Source organism: Primulina eburnea, chromosome 16, assembly GCF_022965805.1.
Source record: "Primulina eburnea isolate SZY01 chromosome 16, ASM2296580v1, whole genome shotgun sequence".
Taxonomy (NCBI): Eukaryota; Viridiplantae; Streptophyta; class Magnoliopsida; order Lamiales; family Gesneriaceae; genus Primulina; species Primulina eburnea.
In genome coordinates this window covers 4321964-4342822 of record NC_133116.1, presented here as the reverse complement: position 1 = coordinate 4342822, position 20859 = coordinate 4321964, and the positions used below count along the sequence as shown (strand labels likewise).

The following is a 20859-nucleotide window of genomic DNA, read 5'->3' as shown; positions in this document are numbered from 1 at the left end:
CAAAATGTATACAACTAACGAATAAAGATCGAAAAATAAATAAAGATCTGAACGAGTTTAAACCCTTGGACGAAATCCCAAATGCATTACGCCCGATTACAAACAACATTGCCCTAAAAATTATCCTAAGTCGACATACGATTGAAATTTATCTTCGATGTGACAATGTCACGTGTTGCATTCGACAAATATGGACATCGCTATGACATCCAACTGTTCCAAATTATCGACCAAAAGTAAAAAATTTAATGCGTAATAAGTTATCATAAATGCTTGATGAAGAGAATCCAATCAACCTTGGTAATTCAAGAGAAGAAATGGAGATCCATCGGTATTAATTTATTTCTTGGAAATTAATTTCGAAACAAATTGTTAATAAAATTTTATGAAATAGAGAGGCCACAGAGAATACAATAAGTTTTCAGGATATGACTTTTCTGTGAAGTGTTATCTTAATTGGGCATTTGTGAAAAATAAAATCTCAGAATGGATGGAATGAGCCTATCCGTCGTGACAACACTTGAAAAGGAAACTGATTAGCTACGGATTTAGTGACGGAAATCTTGATAAACGATGGATTAATCGTGGACCGAAATCCGTTATAAATCATGATTAAAGATGAATTAGCGACGGAATTTCCATGGACTTGCGTGTGTATTGAGTATAAGCTCTCTCTCTCTCTCTCTATATGTATATATATATATAGACACACACACATACAGTTAGCGTCGATCAATAAGCTTCAACTGCATGCTACATATTTGTCAGCTAAAGTTTTCTACATTTTCGAAGAAACCCAATTTTCTTTCTTTAGATTTTGTATTCTTAGTATGGAAAATTAAATGGAAAATATAAATAGAGACATTCTTGAAAATTGAATTACTAATAAATATCAAAACGGTGTTACGTATAGGGAGGCTGCTGACATCAAGAAATGAGTGCAGAAAATCTGAATTCAGATCAGTCAGAAGCCAACACTGTATCCTCCCCATTATCTTCCCTAGCTTCCACTCAACTTCAATTCAATTCGTCCGCCGTGAACAAGGCGGAGGGGCGGCAGCCGGGAGCCGCTTGCGCGAAGATCAAGAGAAGCCGTGAATCCACGAGTAGCAGTAAGCATCCCGTCTTCCGGGGGGTCCGGATGAGGAACTGGGGAAAATGGGTGTCCGAAATCCGGGAGCCACGCAAGAAGTCGCGCATATGGCTCGGGACTTTCAACACAGCCGAAATGGCGGCTCGTGCGCACGACGTGGCGTCGCTGAGCATCAAGGGTAGTTCTGCAACGCTCAATTTCCCGGAACTCGCGGGCCTGCTTCCGCGGCCGGCGTCGCTCAGCCCCAGAGACGTCCAGGCCGCCGCCGTGAAGGCGGCGGCGATGGAGATGTTTGATTTGAAATCATCACCGGCGTGCATTTCTTCTTCCTCCTCCTCTTCTCCTTCATTGTCTTCCGCTATTTCAAACTCGTCCCTAACTTCTACGGCGGATTTATCAACATCATCCGAAGATCAATTGAGTGAAATTGTGGTGTTGCCTGATCTGGGACCGTGTCCCGATTCAACAGAACTGAGAAACGACTTTGTCTACATCGACACATCGATGGAGGAAGGGTGGTTAGACCCTCTTCCGCCATGGCATGCCGCCGGCGAAGGTCTGGATGATGGCTGGGCCGGAAGTTCAATCTGTTTTGAAACCTTGCTGTGGAACTATTGACATGTAATTTTCTTACTCGCTGCTGTGTCCATTGCCAGCATTCCGAGGTTCCCTGCCGAAAATCAAATACTACAAATTTAATGTAATTAAAGTATTATTAAATAATGGCAACAATCTGCTCTTTCAATTATTTAGCATTTTATACATATATATATATATATATATATATATATATATATATATATATATATATATATATATATATATCAGGTAAATTATCTGATTAATGTAACATTATGAAAATCATCCTAATTAAATAAAGTATATTAGATATGGAGTGAGTCTCATGTGATACCGTCTCACGGGTCATAATCTGTGAGACGGGTCAACCCTACCCATATTCACAATAAAAAGTAATAATCTTAGCATAAAAAGTAATACTTTTTCATAGGTGACCCAAAAAAGAGATCCGTCTCACAAATACGACCCGTGAGACCGTCTCACACAAGTTTTTACCTTACAAATGATCGTCTAAAGTTATATTAATATAAGATGAATAAAAATGAGCGAATGTTAAAATTATACTTAATTATGCGATAAAATATTTATAAGCATCCAAAAAGAGGCGGTATCTATCGATAAAGGTTAAGTTTATATACACAATTTATTTGCCAATGATTAACAAAGAATTAACGGCAAAAATGGCTGCACTGATATAGATCAACTATTGAGAGATCCCAAATTTTAAAATTTTAATCCAGTCAATTTGGAATATCTGACATACTTCTATCACGTTCATAAATGAATAACTAGAACGTAAAGTTTACAATATATTAGTAGGTGGCTCATAAATACAATCCAACAAACAACGATGTGTCCGATCTATGTTTGAATAGGATATTTCATACTACTCTTATATAAATATTGTTTTCATGGATGCCTATATCTTTATATCAAAATCCGATCGAAATGAAGCACACTTGTAATCTGTATATATCATAGACACAAATTTGAACTGGGATTGAATCGCACATTGAATTTTTTGGAAGGATGTTTAGAAATCGCATATTCTACTATACTGATGTCATCTAAATTTCAAGAGTTTGTTCAAATCATAATCAGATCGATGACTGAATTAGTCTATATTAAAAAAAAATACTATTACTCAAATATAGAAATTTAATTTTATATTTGAAACAAACGAAAATAAAGATAAATATGTACAAATAATATATACAAAAGTGGAGCATAATAAATACAAAATCGAGAATAATAAATTATTATTTAGACTATATTCCTTATAGTGACGTAACACAATTATGTTAAAACTAATAAAAGAACAAAAAAAAACATATGTTCCAATTTAAAAAACATGTGCACAAAAAAATAAAACAAACGATGGATATCAAATCGTACATGCGTACATGTCCATCCAACGCAACGTTTTACCCACCACTCAAAAGTGATAGGCACATGACTTATTTTTTTTATTTAAAAAAATATAATAATACTAATGTTATTTTTAGTCATAATATTTGCTGTCACGTCATAAATAAATAAGAGTATGGTTCATTTGAGACCGTCTCACAGATCACAATTTGTGAGACGGGTCAACCCTACCCATATTTACAATAAAAAGTAATACTCTTAGCATAAAAAGTAATACTTTTTCATTGATTATCCAAATAAAGATTCGTCTCACAAAATACAACTCATTAGACCGTCTCACACAAATTTTTGTCAAATAAATAAATAGACAAAAATCGTACCGTTCATTTGTTTGCCTTTGGTCTTCCCCAAAATGAGGGGTCAACTATTTCTTGTTAGGCGAAGTGATACTTCGTATGAGTATATATGAGATAATATTTGCATATTAGATATATAATTTTATCATATTTGATAGATGAAATATCATATTAAAGTTGTCTAAAATATCTATGAGTAGGTTTCTTGTGAGACAGTCTCACGAATCTTTATCTGTGAGACGTGTTAACATTATCGATATTCATAATAAAAAGTATTACTCTTAGTATAAAAATTAATATTTTTTCATGAATGACATAAATAAGAGATCCGTCTCATAAAATACGACACGTGAGACCGTCTAACACAAGTTTTTGCTCATATTTAATATTATTTCATTTTTCATTCGTTCCAAACAAACTAATTTTCATATTTAATATTGTTTTTTTTCCTATTATTTCAACAATATACTCTTATCATTAAATACAATAAGTATTTCCCATAATTTTTTTTTATCATATTAAAACATTAGTCGAAGAAGGATAAACTGACAATTTTCTTTCTAAAATTTACGGTAACTTTCTTAATCAACCTGAAAACACAAACACGTCCAAATGTATATGTGTATAATAAATAACTCCTATAATAATCTATAAATTGAAATCTAGGTATGATTTTTACCAATTAAGGTTGGAAGTCAGGAACTCCTTTGTAAGCGAAATTATAGTGAATTTTTTTATTTTGAAATATTTAAATTAATGCAATTTAATTACTCTATATTAATCTATACATATATATATATATACATATATATATATATATATATATATATATTTAAAATTTATAAAAATAAAAATGAAATAATTGCAGAAAAAGAAACACGATGTGGAGGTCCCCCACCATGTGAACATCTGCTGTTGTTTTCTATGCAAATATGTTTGTGCACATTTATACAATGTAATTTGTGTGTGGATTTTCATTGTACTTGGATAATGACACGTATTTTAGTCGTGTCCGAGAAAATTATATGCCTTTGTCGAACAAGTATTTTAGTCATATCGATCCAATTACTATAAGAAAAATCACGTCATTTTTTCATAACATGTGTAATTGGTTCATAGACATTAGACACTGTATGCAATGTATGATAGAATAAATCGGTCTCTGTCGAACAAGTACCAATTTTTTACGCCAGCACATGTGGAAATTTTAAATTCTATTGATGCTAATCATTATTCGTTGGTAAAAATTAAAAAAAAAGTACCTATTATTATTATAATATTAAAAATGCTACAAAATGTCTTTTCGTACGATTTCGAATTCGATTTCCATTTAAAAAAAAAAAAAAAAAGTTGACCACGTAACCAGGATCCTTGTGACCTAAAGTCTCCATGGAAGCCAAAATTGTATAGAAATTCGAAGTCTAAGTTGAACTCACTCCGAACGAGTCGCTCCTTTTTACATACGCAGCTTTGAGCTTCGATCTCGGTCATTTTAGCTCCGATTTGGGAAATCTGACCACCGATTTAAAAAAACTCAAAAGTTGTAGTGACGACTGACAAAGAGAACCGGTCGGAAATAACCTGAAAAAGACTCAAACCAGTCGGAACTATCCTTAGACCCCCAAAATTGATAAAGAAAATCACCCCAAAGATGATATGGTAATTGAAAGTTGTCAAAGTCATTTGATATATTTCTAATTGAGTATTGAATTATTGATTTTTTATAAAAGATTTTATGTTAATTAAGATTTTCACCGAGGATCCAAATGTCATCGGCCCTATCAATCATCGTCGTCGGTAAGAACATAGGAAAAAGCTCAAATTGCCTCGGTAGGGACAAATTTAATCACGACAGTATTTTTGTTAAGAATGTTAAAAACAAAAACAGAAAGGTGTAAATTCTTTTATTTTTAAAAGCAGCTACAAACTGTGGCATTATGCATGTTTGTATTCGGTTTCCCAAAACAATGTCTCTACAGGGGACTCCCAAGAATATCCTATCTATTATTATGATACAAATATACTAACTAACCAACCCAATTATTTCCGATCAAATTTGGCATCCGTAGCACCAATTTCATATCTCCAAAACAAAAACATATTTGTTTCACCAAAACTCTCAAAACACCTATTCTTGTGAAAAGAAAAAATGGCTTCCAAACGGCACTAAATTGGGGCATTTGAAGAGAAGATTTCACAAGAAATCTGAACTCATAATCCATGTTCAAATCTGGAAGACATACAAGACAGATTTTCCTTCAGACAAAGCATCTTTCAATTTCTATCACTACATGAAAATAAACATCTCCAAAGAAGCATAGTTACCAGAAATAACATCTCATCACTACCATAACAGGTCTAAGATTTCCCGATCCAATTTCTTCACATGCTAACTTTAACCCACCAAACCTCAGACAATATGAGATTCAAAATGCAGATAGACGGAAATAGTAACCAAGGCCAGCTTGATGGCAAAAACAACCAAGACCAGTTTCAACCTGAATGACAAAGCAACCAATAAATTCACATCAAAATAAAAATTCCTAGCCGCACCTCTGCAATCAAGTGGACCAAAGTAGCATCACTTTATGTGTATAGCATTACTTTATAACTACACATACTTCAGCTTACAATACAAGAACGAAAAATCATTCAGCAATGCATAAATGCATGTTCATTTATAAAGTTTACATTCACAAATACTGGTGGAACAGAGAAAACCTTGGATTAATTAATGCTTTGACAAAGATAAGCAATAAACTTAATTGGTCAATCATCCGGTTCATCCTCTTTTATGTATTTTCTTGTTATCTGGAGGATGGAATGGCTGGACAAGTGATAGTTTAGAAATACAAGGCAGAGGGAGCATTGAACATATAAGATACATGTACAATTGAATGCACATCTAATGGAGTACATAAAACCTAAATCAGGGTTAATTACGTCGAACTCCTTGAGGTTTCCAACTATTACAAAAAATCCAATTACTTTTAAAAATTACCGCCTCCCTCTAACTTAGTGTATAAAATATAATGAAAATGAGAAATGTCTATTATATCTCAAAAAAATTCATAAAAATAATAAAAGGTTGAAAATATGACTAGCCTATTTTTTGATTTTTGGTATATGTAATAAAAAAACAGTAAAAATATGAAAAAAATTTGAAAATAGTCAAAATTACAAGGGTATATTTTATTTCTCTAAATGTAATATTTTAATTTTTATATAAATATTGTAATCGTTTTTTTATTATTTTAATTTGATTATATATAATTTTAGTCATTATGATCACAAAAATAAAATTAATTAAAATGCATTCAAATTTGATAATAATAATAAAATTTGTATTTAATCTAAATAAAGATTAAAACTTCTAAAAAATAGTTATGAAAACATTAAAAATTACAACCAAAGGGGTTTTAATCAAGTTATAATAGGTTTTGTTAATAAAATGGTAAATTTTGGAATGTAATAGAAATCTTTTAACAGTAAAATATTTTTTATTAAATTTTTTAATGGAGAGGATAACATCTAACGTAAAATAAGTAAAAATGCTAAGGGATGGATGTTATTTTTAAAACCATTTGGGTTTGGTTGAAATTGTCGTGAACCACAAAGGTGGTCAATGTAATTAACCCCTAAAATAACAAAAAAGCTCATAGGAGACATTTTACGTCAAAATTTGACAGGGTCGGGTCAGTCTGAGGACGTCTCACAAAGACTTGCTCCTTAAAAAACATGATGTAACAGCAATTCCATGTACTATCATACTAACTTAATATGCAAGGCTCATATGATCTAACAAGCAATAAATAAATAAGCCTCACTCACAAGAACTTCTGGTCCAATTCATAGTTCCAAAAGGTAAACTTTCATTTTGATAATGTATTGACACCGAAGGCAATTGATTGCATCCTCACAGATAATTAACTTACAATCCAGCCCGAAGATTAAATTAGTAAAAACCCAATTAGCAATAATAAACCAGTTATGAAATTGTTCGTTCCATCACAGAGGACACAAGAGGGCTCACCAGGAGAAAAGCTAAACCCGCTACTACTGCTGATTCTGTGGAGCATTTGGCGGAGGAGGCATTCCAGGCCTAGGAGGACCAAACATAGGAATCTGTCCACCAGGAGGAGGCGGTGGCATTCCAGGCCTTGGTGGTTGTTGTCCAGGGGGAGGAGGTCCAGGCATTCCAGGTCTTGGCGGCCCAGGTGGTGGGGGAACCCTCATCATCTGAGGCGGTGGCATCATCTGAGGCCTCTGTCCATACTGCGGTGGTGGAGCAAACTGCCCAGGCGGACCTCCAGGTCTGAACTGTTGTGGGGGAGGCGGCATAGGTCCACCTGGCATCCCCGGCCTCACAGAAAATCCCCCTGGCGGCGGCAAGTTTGGAGGCCTCACCACCTGTGGTTGAGGTGGGTAAGACATCGGAGGCACAGCGATCTGCGGTGGGCGTGAAATCTGGGGTTGCATCATTCCAGGAGCCGGCCCACCAACGCCCCTCACGGGCCCAGCAAGTCCTGGCTGGGCTTGAATCAACGGCCCAGTGGGGACACCTCGGCCCGCCGCGCGACCAACTCCAGGGCCGGAAACAGCATTAGCGCCAGCAGGTTTGAGCCTCGACTCGTCGGGAGGCGGAGGGCCCTCCACCATGAGTGAAATCACTTCTTCGCCACGGAGGAGAACAAGGCCAAGAGTACGACGGTCTTCCCGTTCTTCCTTGGAACCTTTCGTCGGAGGTAGTTTGCGAAACTCTTCGCAGTCCCCGAGAACAAGATTCATGTGTCGATCGAATGCCATGAACTTCCCAACAAGCTGGCGGCCGTCCTGTATAGTCACTCGCATGCGGTAATTGATGTATTGAAGCATCTTCGAGCTCTTCGACATCGACATCTTTGCAAATTCCAAAATTAATCCGAATCCCTATGGGGTTTTGAGTCGGAGTGGAAAAGGGGTTTAGGGCTTGAAGGGGAGGAATGAGTTCAAGTGACGGTATTTATATTTGGGCTTCTCATAATGAAAAACCAATGATCTGGGCCGAGCTACATATGCTGGGTAAGCCGAAGGGTTTTGGGCTTTCGCCAACACATCTAAACGACGGCGTATCGTACCCTTGAGGCCGACCAGCACTACTGCGCTTGAATTTTTTGAACCATGGCAGTGATAATCTGCTCCATTTACATGGTTTCAACTTTATCTAATAATTTATGTTCAATGTTGGGTTCTTACAGAAACACTTCTCAAAACTCAAAGAAGGTATCTTGACTTTTTTTATTTAATTTTTTTGTAATTATAATTGACAATTTTCTTTTTCAGAGTTCGATAAGTTGCAATGAAATTTCGTTTTTTCTTTGACAAAATTAAAATGGTAGCAGCAGAAGCGAGAAAAAGAATGGTCAGGAGTTAGCTTCAAGCCGGAGAACTTCATTCCGGGTCTCGTTATCGGGTTCATTGTCGGGTTTTTCTTGGACTTATCGAAGCCCATAAAAAGTTAAGAGTTCCCAGAAAATTGGCGGCAAGAAACGTAACCAATCGAGCCTTTTATTTGCAATAGTGATGAAGAGCTCAAAATGGTCTGAAAATTTTTCCGTTCGCTCAATATTGCACTTTTCGGTTTTTATAATGTTGTGTTATTGTTTATGATGTTTTTCAGAATTTGTGAATTTCGACAAAATCTGGAAAATAAAGCAGTTTTATATGGTTGTGAATTGTGATACGTCATAGCTTCCATGTCTTTGTGTTTTATGTAAAAGAATAAATTCTTTGTGTTGTGCTGCAATGGGGACGTGTTGGAAAGACTGCTGTAGATGAAATCCATTTAAAGATCGGATTTTTATTTGAGTGAATGCTCAGATTCTTCATGATGCATTTGGCCTTTGGTTCAGCAAATGATAAATTATGTGGCTTGGCATGTAATTTGTTTGTTACCTTTTTCTCTGCTTTCTTGCCTGATTCAAAGTGGCAATATTTGGTTTTTGGTTAGAGAAACTGAAACTGTGTTATAGTTTAGTTGTTTGAATATCCACAAAATCTGCTTGTTGATTTGAACTTCATCCAGTCAGCGAGTGCAACAGCTAAGAGTTTCGAACTGCGAATTTATTGACAGGTGTTAGTGGTTAGGCGAGACCTGAAAATGGGAGCTGGAAAGATCGCATCTCAATGTGCTCGTAAGCTGATTTGATATCAAATGATTTTCAAGCTCCAATTTTTTTAAGCTTGACTTTTGCATTTATTTAGCCTTGTGATTGCTTTATTATGCAGATGCAGCCACTGGGATTTATTCAGAACTTATGGAAAGGTTCCCCTTTTTTGTTTCACCCAGTTACTGTTATAGCTGAAAATTCTGCATGTTGTCCACTTTTTACCTGCTGTGCTATGGAATAATATGCTCACGAAGAGGCACAATTTGCCAGTTCGAACGTAATTGTTCTGTAGTTTTTCTACTTTGAGAGTCTGTAGTTTTTCTATTTCGAGGGGGTCGGTTATTTATTTTATTTTATTTTATTTCATTTCATTTTATTTTTTGGAGTGGGGTAGTTTGTGTTTTAAGAAAAGTTAAAAATAAAAATTCAAAATTTTCATGTGAAAGTGGATTGTTTCTCCCAGAGGGAATGCCACTACCATCTGGGGTCTCATCACTTCGACCATGCGGTGATGGTGGGAATGGATTGATGTACATGGGTTGGAAACTTGCACTTTTAGGGAAAATACAAAAAAATTGACATTCATTTCATTTGAGTATATGAGTTATATATGTCCATTTATATGTAAAATTGTAGCAGAATTCTGATGAGGACATAAGTTATGGATGCAGTGTGCCACTGGGCATAGCCACTCGTCTTACATTAGTGTGTTAATCTGGTACTGGAATAGTTGATAAGTTGAGATTTGAATGCCTTAACAAATAACCAGAGAACTATTTTGTTTTAGATGGATGCATCTGTTTTGAGTTATATTACTATAGAGTCTTAGTTATCTAGCTAGTACAATGAGCTCCTCTTATTTTCTTTGCATTGTTTTCTTATACTCTAATAGTTAACACTTCCTGATGCAGCCATCGGTCTCTTTAAGGCAGTGGGAACTTTGTGGGCAGGCCAAAATTGTCGTTACATGCAAGAATCAACAAGAAATGTAAGCAAGACACAACTTTTTAATATGTAATCATCAAATTTTTGCTCCCTTTGCAAAACTGAGTCTCTCTTTTTACTTGCTTAATGTTTACTGGGTTGTGATTCATTTAGTCAAAGCCCATGATCTTGAAGACACTCAAAGCCCATGTGTGAAATGACAAGCCCATGGGTCCAGTAAACACTAGGATCAATCTAGAAGGATTTACTGTTGTAACAGAATGAGGGATAAGATTTTACGTGTCAATAGCTAGTAGCTTCGAATCCTCTGTATAAATCAATTATCAAGTGTAAATGAAATACAGGAAGAAACGTTTCACACCTGCATTATTATTCATCTTCATTTACTTTTCTAAGTTGGTATCAGAGCCGCACCATGGCTAACGCCAGCACCGGCAGTGCTTCGACCATCCTCACGGAGGTGACAGCAACTGTTCCAAGCCTTCTGTCTATTAACCCAGCCAATCAGATTAATTCCGTTAAGCTAAGCGACGATAACTTCCTTCTATGGCATCTTCAAGTTCTTGCTGGAATTCGTGGCTTGGGATTGGAAGATTTCATTCTTACAGATCCCCCAATCCCTTCCATTGAGATTTCTGAAAATGGCACCAGTGTTACTAGCGATCTTAAAATCATTAATTGGAATAGACAAGATCAGCTCCTATTTTCTTTCCTCTTGTCATCTATGACAGAGGCTGTTCAAAGCCAAATGATTGGGTGTACCACGTCCTCTCAACTCTGGCTTCGTGTCTCACGCTTATTCGCCTCAAGATCAAAGGCAAAAGTAATGCAATATAAACTACAGTTGCAGACCCTGAAGAAAGGAAATCAGAGTATGAAAGATTATCTGAGCAAAATGAAACATCTCATGGATATCTTAGCAGTATGTGGTCATTCCATCGGTGAGGATGATCAAATCCTTTATATCCTCAGCGGAGTAGGCCTTGAATATGATTTTGTCGTAGTTCATGTAACCTCAAGAGTTGATACTTTAGCATTCTCAGAAGTTGCTGCTCTCCTTCTCCCTCATGAAGGACGTTTGGAATTGCATAACACCAGCACTGATACTTTACCTCATTCAGTGAACACATCTACACTCCCTCCACAGAAAAAGCCTGAGCAATTCTCTTCACCTCGAGGATTCTATTCCCGTGGTCGTGGTCGAGGTCGCGGAAGGAATACTCGGGGGGGACGACGTTTCTGGAACAATCATAATGGCCGATCTATCTGTCAAATATGTGGGATTGCTGGCCATGTAGCAGAAATTTGCTATTATAGGTTTGATGCTGAATTTGTTCCTAAACCTGCAAGTTCTTCTCAGTCAGCATCACTGGGATTTTTGCCTTCACCACACCAAGGTCATTCACGACCTCCTTCACCAATCTATCCATCCGCAGCCTTAGCCACTGCTACTTCTGAATCTGTCGAGGATGATTGGTGGTTCCCAGATTCAGGTGCTTCCCATCATGTTACAAACAATCTTGGAAACCTCACTATTGGCTCCGAGTACACTGGAGGTGGTAAGGTTCATATTGGAAATGGTGCAGGTCTGTCTATATCTCATGTTGGTGATTCTAAATTTCGTTCTTCCTCCTCTCGTCCCTTTATATTAAAAAAACTTGCTCCGTGTCCCTCGTATTACTAAAAATCTTCTAAGTGTTAGCAAGTTTGCTCATGATAATAATGTCTTTTTTGAATTTCATCCTTCCGTTTGTCTTGTGAAGGATCTAGCCACGCAAGCTGTTCTTCTCCGCGGAATTTTGCATGAAGGTTTGTACAAGTTAACTCTTGGGACTCCCCTTCCAGCCACCTCTCTACAGCCTACTTGCCTTCACTCCACATTTTCAGCCCCATCTACTAATCCTCTCCAGCATTCAATCAAGGATTCTCCATCCATTTTGGACCAGTGGCACTATAGATTAGGACATCCACCCCTTCCTATTGTTAAGCAAATTTTATACAAATGTAATTTGTTGATTCCAAGAACGGCTGTTATGAAATTATGTGAATCTTGTGAACTTGGCAAAAGTCATAGACTCCCATTTCCTAATTCGCAAACAGTTTTTTCCGAACCTCTTGAACTTATTTTCTCTGATGTTTGGGGTTCTGCACACACTCCTTCACGCAACGGTTTCAAGTACTATGTCAGCTTTGTAGATGCCTTTAGTCGATTCACATGGATATATTTTCTTAAATTCAAATCAGAATTAGTTCAAGTTTTTTCTCATTTCAAAAAACATGTTGAACTACAACTCAACCATAAAATCAAAGCTGTTCAATCCGATGGGGGTGGGGAATTCCAATCCTTAAGTACATTACTTCAAACATATGGGATAACACATAGAGTTTCCTGTCCTTATACATCAAAACAAAATGGTGTCGTTGAACGAAAACATCGTCACATAGTCGACACTGGTTTGTCTCTTTTAGCTCATGCTTCCATGCCATTACAATTTTGGGATGATGCTTTTTCTACGGCTGTTTACCTAATCAATCGATTGCCTACAGTTGCTCTTCAGGGGCTTATTCCTTTTCAGTCCCTGTTCAAAAAGACACCAGATTACTCTTATCTTAGAACATTTGGTTGCCTTTGTTTTCCATGCCTTCGTGACTATAATCCTCATAAACTTAACTTCCGCTCCACCTCGTGTACGTTTCTTGGCTATAGTGACAAACACAAAGGGTATAAATGCATTAGTACCACTGGCCGTGTCTTCATTTCAAGGCATGTCAAATTTCATGAGCAAAGCTTTCCTTTCCAGAAGCATCTTGATGACCCTAGTACCACTTCCATAATTCAACCCTCTTCACCTTCACTTCATTATTTGCCAAAAGTTCCTGCCTCTTTTAACTCAACTTCTCCAGTACCTCCACTCAATGACTCTCCACCTCAGCTGTCCCCTGCTCCATCTGATAATACACCAGCTGCTTCATCTATTGTTTCTTCACCTCCTGAACGAATAATTTCTTCACTATCACCTTCCCCTCCAGTCACCACACGACTCGTTCCAAGCATGGGATTTTCAAACCAAAAGTTCACTTATCTATACATTCCAGCATCTGGGAGCCATCATCTTTTCAAGAGGCCAGCTCACATCCTGAATGGCGTAAGGCTATGGAAGTTGAATATCAAGCATTAATGCAGAATCATACATGGACTCTTGAACCACCACCATCACATTTACCTATCATTGGTTGTAAATGGGTCTTTAAACTCAAAACAAATCCAGATGGCTCTGTTGCTCGATATAAAGCCCGGCTTGTCGCAAAGGGTTACTCTCAGACTCCAGGGCTTGATTACAAAGAAACATTCAGTCCGGTTGTGAAACCTACCACCATTAGACTTGTCCTGTCTGTGGCTGTCTCTAAAGGCTGGCGAATTCAACAAGTTGATGTCAATAATGCCTTTCTACACGGTCAACTTACTGAGCTTGTGTATATGCGTCAACCACCAGGGTTCGAAGTCTCAAGTCATAGCTCTCCTCTAGTGTGCAAACTGAATAAAGCTATATATGGGCTCAAGCAAGCCCCTCGAGCTTGGTTCGAACGTCTATGTCATACTCTCAAGCTTATGGGTTTTATTGAATCTAAAGCTGATGCCTCCTTATTTGTTAAAGCTCACGCTATTTTTGTAATCTATGTATTAGTCTATGTTGATGATATTCTAATTACAGGAAGTGACGCTACTCAAGTTCGATCACTCATTTCAGCCTTGCACAATCAATTTTCTCTTAAAGACTTAGGAGATGTGACTTATTTCTTGGGCATTGAAGTTTGCAGATCACTGGATAAATCCATGACTCTCACTCAGACTAAGTATGCGCAAGATCTTCTTCTGTTTACTAAGATGAGTAATGCTAAAGCTTTGCCAACACCAATGACTTCTGGTCTCAAGTTGTCTTCTAAAGAAGGTGATCCTTTTGATGATGTTACACTTTATCGCAGCACAGTAGGAGCACTCCAATATTTAACTATTACTCGCCCAGACATTGCCTTTAGTGTCAACAAAGTGTGTCAATTTAGCAAGCTCCTTCACACTTGCACTGGAAGGCAGTAAAACGCATTTTACGATACTTAAATGGTACACTAGGATATGGTATTCGTATCACTCCTTCCTCGGCTTTTATTCTCCAAGGATTTTGTGATGCGGATTGGGGTAGTGATCCTGATGATCGTCGCTCTACCTCTGGTTTCTGCTGGTTTTTTGGGTCTTCGCCAATCTCGTGGAGCTCCAAGAAGCAACCAATTGTGTCCAGATCTAGCACTGAAGCAGAATATAGAAGCGTTGCTAATGCCACATCTGAGCTTCTCTGGCTTCGATCTCTTCTTTCTGAGTTACATGTTACTGTCTCAAGTCCACCTATTCTTTGGTGTGATAATCTCAGCACAATTGCACTAACTGCCAATCCGGTATTACACGCAAGAACCAAGCACTTAGAGCTTGATCTCCATTTCGTTCGCGAAAAAGTATTGGCCAAAGAACTTTCAGTACGTCATGTTCCTTCCATTGACCAGCTGGCGGACATGCTTACTAAACCATTGTCAGCGATCATGTTTCATCGTCTTAGGATCAAGCTTTGCGTGGTTCCTCATCCCCTGCAAAGCTTGAGGGGGCCAGTCAAAGCCCATGATCTTGAAGACACTCAAAGCCCATGTGTGAAATGACAAGCCCTTGGGTCCAGTAAACACTAGGATCAATCTAGAAGGATTTACTGTTGTAACAGAATGAGGGATAAGATTTTACGTGTCAATAGCTAGTAGCTTCGAATCCTCTGTATAAATCAATTATCAAGTGTAAATGAAATACAGGAAGAAACGTTTCACACCTGCATTATTATTCCTCTTCATTTACTTTTCTAAGTCATTTAATCAGGAATAAGCTGAGGGATGCAGCTGAGAGCATTCGTCTTCCGACTTTCACCATTGCTGATGCAGGACGTACCCAAGTAATACATTGTTCTTACCCTTTTCAAATCATCACTGTTAGAAGCAACGGAAATCTTGTATTGTGTTACTTTCGTATTGTGTTACTTTCTCAGTTCAGTGTATTTCACTATTCAAAATTTCAGCAATTTTACTATGCGATTGTATAATCAATATGGTGATTTTCTTATTAGGATATTTGTATTAATATATGCAGGTTTCAGCGGGGTCAAATACCGTTTTTGCTAATGGACCAGGTGCTTTTCTCATCCAATCTTTTATCATCATAAAATGTTCGTTTTTCATGTCTTTGGAAATTTAGCTTTGTGTGGTTTCTTGTAGAAATCAAGATATGTTTAATTTTTCGTATAACGACCATTCATTTTCCCAAATCAGTTCCTTTGGAAATTGTCAAGATACGTTTCCCTGAATTAAAACACGAGCATTTCTTGGAACCATCAATGTAACACTATACCATATAATTGTTGCTCCCATTCATTCGTAAATATTGGTGTGTTTATAATGCACGTGCTATTTAAGCATGTAAAAAGTACGAGGGCGTGTTTCTCGAAGAAAACACTGCCAGCTTCGTGTTTTTGACAGTTTTCTTGACCTGGACATCATTTTATATGAAAGTTGTTACTCAAAACCCAGAGAGTGTTTATGTAACGAGACTAAAACTAGGTGATCGTCGATGTAATTTCCCTGCTATAACCGCGACTCCTTGTGTAAACCTTGTTCATGCCTTTGTACTGTGCAGGGAGTAAATCAGCTGTGGATTCTGTTACCGGGAATCAACGGCTGCTTTGGTATTGGTTCACAACTACAGCTTTTTAACAGTTCGAATATTTTGTTCCAGCAATCTTCAATATTGTATAGCTAGCTCTCTCCAGACTCTCTGAAACAACTTGGCTTTGAAATTTGTATTAATTTTAGTTGGATTTTTCCTTCTTGGAACGGAACCAAATATGAGTGGATCTCTTATATTGCGTTTGAACCCATCTCTAAATTTCTGGATTGTCCGGTTTGGTACTCAGATTCGAACCAAATGTGATATTTAAATAACAATTTTCCTTATAACCAAGTTCATGGCTACACACACACACATGATGAGTAACAAAATTAATACTAAAAATTATAAACTAACCTGATTCGGCTTGAAATTTTTTCTTTCCCCAGAACAAGAAACTGTACTTTGTGATAAATTATGATGATTAAGTGTACTTTATCATCATGATTATTATTAATATTATCTCAAGCAGATATAATCTGTTCATAAGAACGTAAATTGTTAGTATCCACGTGCATTATTCAACTAAGAAAAGGGAATAAAACTATAGATGATCCTATATGTAACTTGACCATATTGTATTTGTAATTCATTTCCTTTGTAATAGTCGGAATCCAACTTGAATCGAACTTCTAGCGATCCCACCTTTGTTCTTTGCAGCACCGTTCTTATGAGCTCTAGTCCTACTCTTCCTCAAGATCTCTCTCATGGCCTCCGCTTGACAAAGCACCGGATACGCCCGACCGAGCCGATTGAAACTCGCACAAGTGGTGAAATGTGCTTGTAACGCCTCCTCCTTCTTCCCACCATTCTTCTCCATCTCTTCGTTCACAGCCTCGGAGCATATCCCACAAACCATACGCCCAAAGAACTTCTCACGAACCCTTTTCACGTACTTGGGCGTACACTCCTCCGACATGCCACAGCACTCGCATTTTGCATCCTGCACCTCGGATACCGGAGGTAAGTGGTCCTTGATGCTTTTGTATTCGGGCTGGTTTAGGGTTTCTTGGTTTTTAACTTCGAAAGAGGTATGGGACACCGTCCGGGATAGGGTTTCCATGGAGGGTTTTGAGGGCTTTTTGGTGTACGTAATCTCCATGTTAGGGGCCATTGTCGTATATATAAAAATGATGAATGACAGAGCTATAGGGATAATGTATCCTCTGCACCTTTTGTTTATATAGAGTAATCCTTGATAGATATTTGGTTGGCAGCCGAGAAAGCAGTCTAATATCTTATTTAAATAAATGAATATGCACTTAAAAGTGAATTTCAAAGTGTTCCAAATGTATTGAATACAAATAAATAGCGTGTGGACAGTATTGCATTGGATTTGTGTTTGTGGAGTATGATCACTATAGCGTGATGCGTGGTTGAGACTAAAAGAAACATCATCTTAACATTTGCCAAATTGATGATTGATAACTACAGCTTCGCAGTGTCACTTCGTGTGGACATATAATTTTGATATGTTTTCTACTCATCGTACTAATTTCTGTGCTTTATCATATCTAATAGATGCATGAGTGTCACATTGTTGGATACGGTAGGTGAATAATATATCAAAACTATATATATATATATATATATATGTGTATATGTATATATTTCATTTTTCAATGTGTGACACATATCTATTGCAACTTAATTAAGGATATGAAAATTACATTTTTGACGTTGTTTTATTTATTGGTATGTTATTTATCAATTCACGGTCTTTAAATATGTTAGTGATGTCCATCGCCAATTCTTCATGTCAATATTTTCTTCCGACACTTCAACACTTCGATGAAAAATAAATAAATTCGGAACAAAGTGAAAATCAATGGACTAAGACTGTAAATTTACCGACGACATGCAAGTTATATTCCCAAAATTATAATTTCCCTTTACTTATATCATATTCTTAAAAAAAAAAATGGGTCTCGGGACGTACAATAACTAATCAAATTCTTGTTTAAATAGGGCCATAATTCCTTTAAGCTTCTTTTGATGGTTGTCCAAAAATGCGAACACCAAAAAAACATAATTAACTATCACGAGAAAGCAATAGAAACCAATTAGATGAAGAGATAACTTAAATGAAGTTTCGGGATCATAAAAAAGAGTTCACATGAGCCTTGAACTCGAAACTAATTAAATTAAGTGTTGGTGGATGAATTTTGACATCCATTGCTTTCATTGAAGCCATGATTTCGAAAAAAGGAGTGGATCGGATCCAATATAAACATCGTGGTCCTCCATCGTCTTGAATTTCAGCCATGAATAAATTATTATTTTTATGCTATTGAACTCTTTTACGAGGATGATTGATTAGTGTTAAGATTGGAATTTGGACCTAACTCAACCCCAAAAGCTAGCTCAAAGGGAGAGGATTGCCCAAGACCATATATACCACTCAAAGGTTAATTATCCAACCGATGTGGGACAATTAATGTTAAGAATGGAAATTGGACCTAACTCAACCCCAAAAGCTAGCTCAAATGGGTTGAGTTAGGTTCAAGTTCCAATCTTAATATGGTATCAGAGCCTGGGTTCCACCGTTATGTGTTGGACTGCCTATAATTAGGCCACCCATTCTGCCCATAATTGGGTCATTTGTAAACCCCACGCTCCAGATGTTCATTCCTGGGCATGGGAGGGGTGTGTTAATTGTCCCACATCTGTTGGATAATTAACCTTTGAGTGGTATATATGGGATTAGACAATCCTCCCCCCTTGAGCTAGCTTTTGGGGTTGAGTTAGGTTCAAGTTCCAATCTTAACAATTAGAAGTGTTTGAACGCGAATTACGTATTTCGAAGATCAATACATACATACATACATACATACATACATACATATAGATATATATATATATAATATTGGTATTTTTTGTTACAAAATATATGGAAGATACAGAAAGGTATACGAAAAACCAGCGAGCTAGTATTGTGAATAATACAGTAGCACAATGCTTAAAATAAAGCAAACCGAGACATGTATGAAATACAGTGTTCTTAAAACAGATTCGTCCTCTCTTGTATGTGCTTTGAGGATGAACTTGGACGTCTGTTTCCCAGGATACAACGGAACAACCAGCAATATCCTAGCACGAGACACCACTATGACGAACTGAAATGTACCTGAACTTTATCACGAGGGCAGAGTAACGGCAATCGGTGGAAGAAGCGGCAGCCGAGACAACAAAGTAAAGCTTCGAAAACTTGAGAATGCAGTTGAGTGTGTTGGGTGTGTATGAAGGGCTTGAGGCTGCCTCTATATATAGGCACTCCGGTTCCATATGGACAGTCACGGCTGGCCATCTGAAAGGCCAAAAGTCAGTCCAGCTGGAGCACCAAAAGTCATTTCAGCTGGAACACCAAATGTTAGTCCAGCTGAAATACCAAAGATTAGTCCATAATATAATTTTTCGAAAATAAAAAATAACAAAAGCCAGGTGAACCTTGGTGGGAAATTTTGTCTTGATCGATCCGACATTCGACGCACCGAGGTCGCGCTTGCACACAAGTCATGTCTTTTTCCACTGCAAATCGGGTCCATGATTTGCACCTCATCTGCGCCGGCGTGCGCGAGAGAAAGCCTCTTGACCAATCTTTCGTACATCTTCACAAAGTGTAAATCAATATAAGCTCATCAATATTATGTTCATTTTCCAACGTGAGACATTTCCCACGTACTATTTAATAGGCTTTGTCCAATTTCTCATTAAAAAAGAACAAGCCCAACTTAACAAACCAAATTTTCCATTTAATTCCTCTACTTCACATACTTGATATATCGAGTACTCGACGGGAGCTTCAGAAAATTATGGTAAAGCCATTATAATTAGTTCAGTAGGTATAAGAAATATATCCTAAAAGAAAATCACGAGCACGAATCCGTGGGCATCTCCATGCATGCCTTGGTCCATGTAGGAACATGTCGAGTGTTGTCGTCGTCGCGTCCGTCCGGTCGACATGCTATACAGCAGGAGTGTATTGATAATTCTCAACTTTTATATACTATTTCTAAACATTTAATTGGCTAAAATTTTAAAATAAGCTCTTACAAATACTAACTAAGTACATGTGTTTGCTGCGGCGTTCGCTTAGGGATCTGAGAACATGTGGACAACAAAATTATAAGATAGAAGATCCCGCGGAGTTTGGAAAGTGATAATATTTAATTGAATCGTTTACTTGTTAAAATTTTAAATTTCTTGTTTAGATCCCATGGAAGATTATAGAGTTTTTTTTTTTTTTGAAGGAAATTGCTTATAATAACTACTTCGATGCCATTTTGTAATTTTGATCAACCAAAAATACATATATAAAGATCACAAAAATATTTAATCTTCATTTAATTAAAAAATAAGATAAAAAAATCTATTTTAGTAAATTTATAAATTATTTATAACTAACATATCTCAATTGGTCGCTGATTCCGGTACAAATTCGTGTTTTTCTTGTAGAATCAATTAATACAATTTATTCACCTAATATAAAAAAAATAAACAAATTTGAGGAAAAAGTTCCGATCTTAGTGGTCAATCAAACCCTAAAGCAAAGGTGAAACATAGTGGGTATCTCTTTTGACCATTTCATGAAAAGAGAGTGAAATCATATAAAAACAT

General features: G+C 37.0%; 3 protein-coding genes and 1 pseudogene across 3 annotated transcripts; 2 read left to right on the top strand and 2 right to left on the bottom strand.

Annotated features, from left to right (window-relative positions):
- Window positions 1-741: 741 nt before the first annotated feature.
- On the top strand, window positions 742-1838 carry LOC140816546 (dehydration-responsive element-binding protein 3-like). Its single transcript, XM_073175883.1, has one exon. It carries the CDS (start codon window positions 935-937, stop codon window positions 1709-1711), a length of 777 nt encoding a protein of 258 aa, XP_073031984.1. The 5' UTR covers window positions 742-934; the 3' UTR covers window positions 1712-1838.
- Window positions 1839-5588: 3750 nt separating this feature from the next.
- LOC140817385 (uncharacterized) lies at window positions 5589-8436 on the bottom strand. Its single transcript, XM_073177042.1, has 2 exons — window positions 7430-8436; window positions 5589-5894 (listed from the first exon to the last, which is right to left on the bottom strand). The coding sequence occupies exon 1, from the start codon at window positions 8293-8295 to the stop codon at window positions 7453-7455; it is 843 nt and encodes a 280-aa protein (XP_073033143.1). The 5' UTR covers window positions 8296-8436; the 3' UTR covers window positions 5589-5894; window positions 7430-7452.
- Window positions 8437-8556: 120 nt separating this feature from the next.
- Window positions 8557-17471, top strand: LOC140817386 (uncharacterized; annotated as a pseudogene).
- Window positions 16832-17356, bottom strand: LOC140817317 (uncharacterized). Its single transcript, XM_073176956.1, has one exon. The coding sequence runs from the start codon at window positions 17354-17356 to the stop codon at window positions 16832-16834; it is 525 nt and encodes a 174-aa protein (XP_073033057.1).
- Window positions 17472-20859: the final 3388 nt, after the last annotated feature.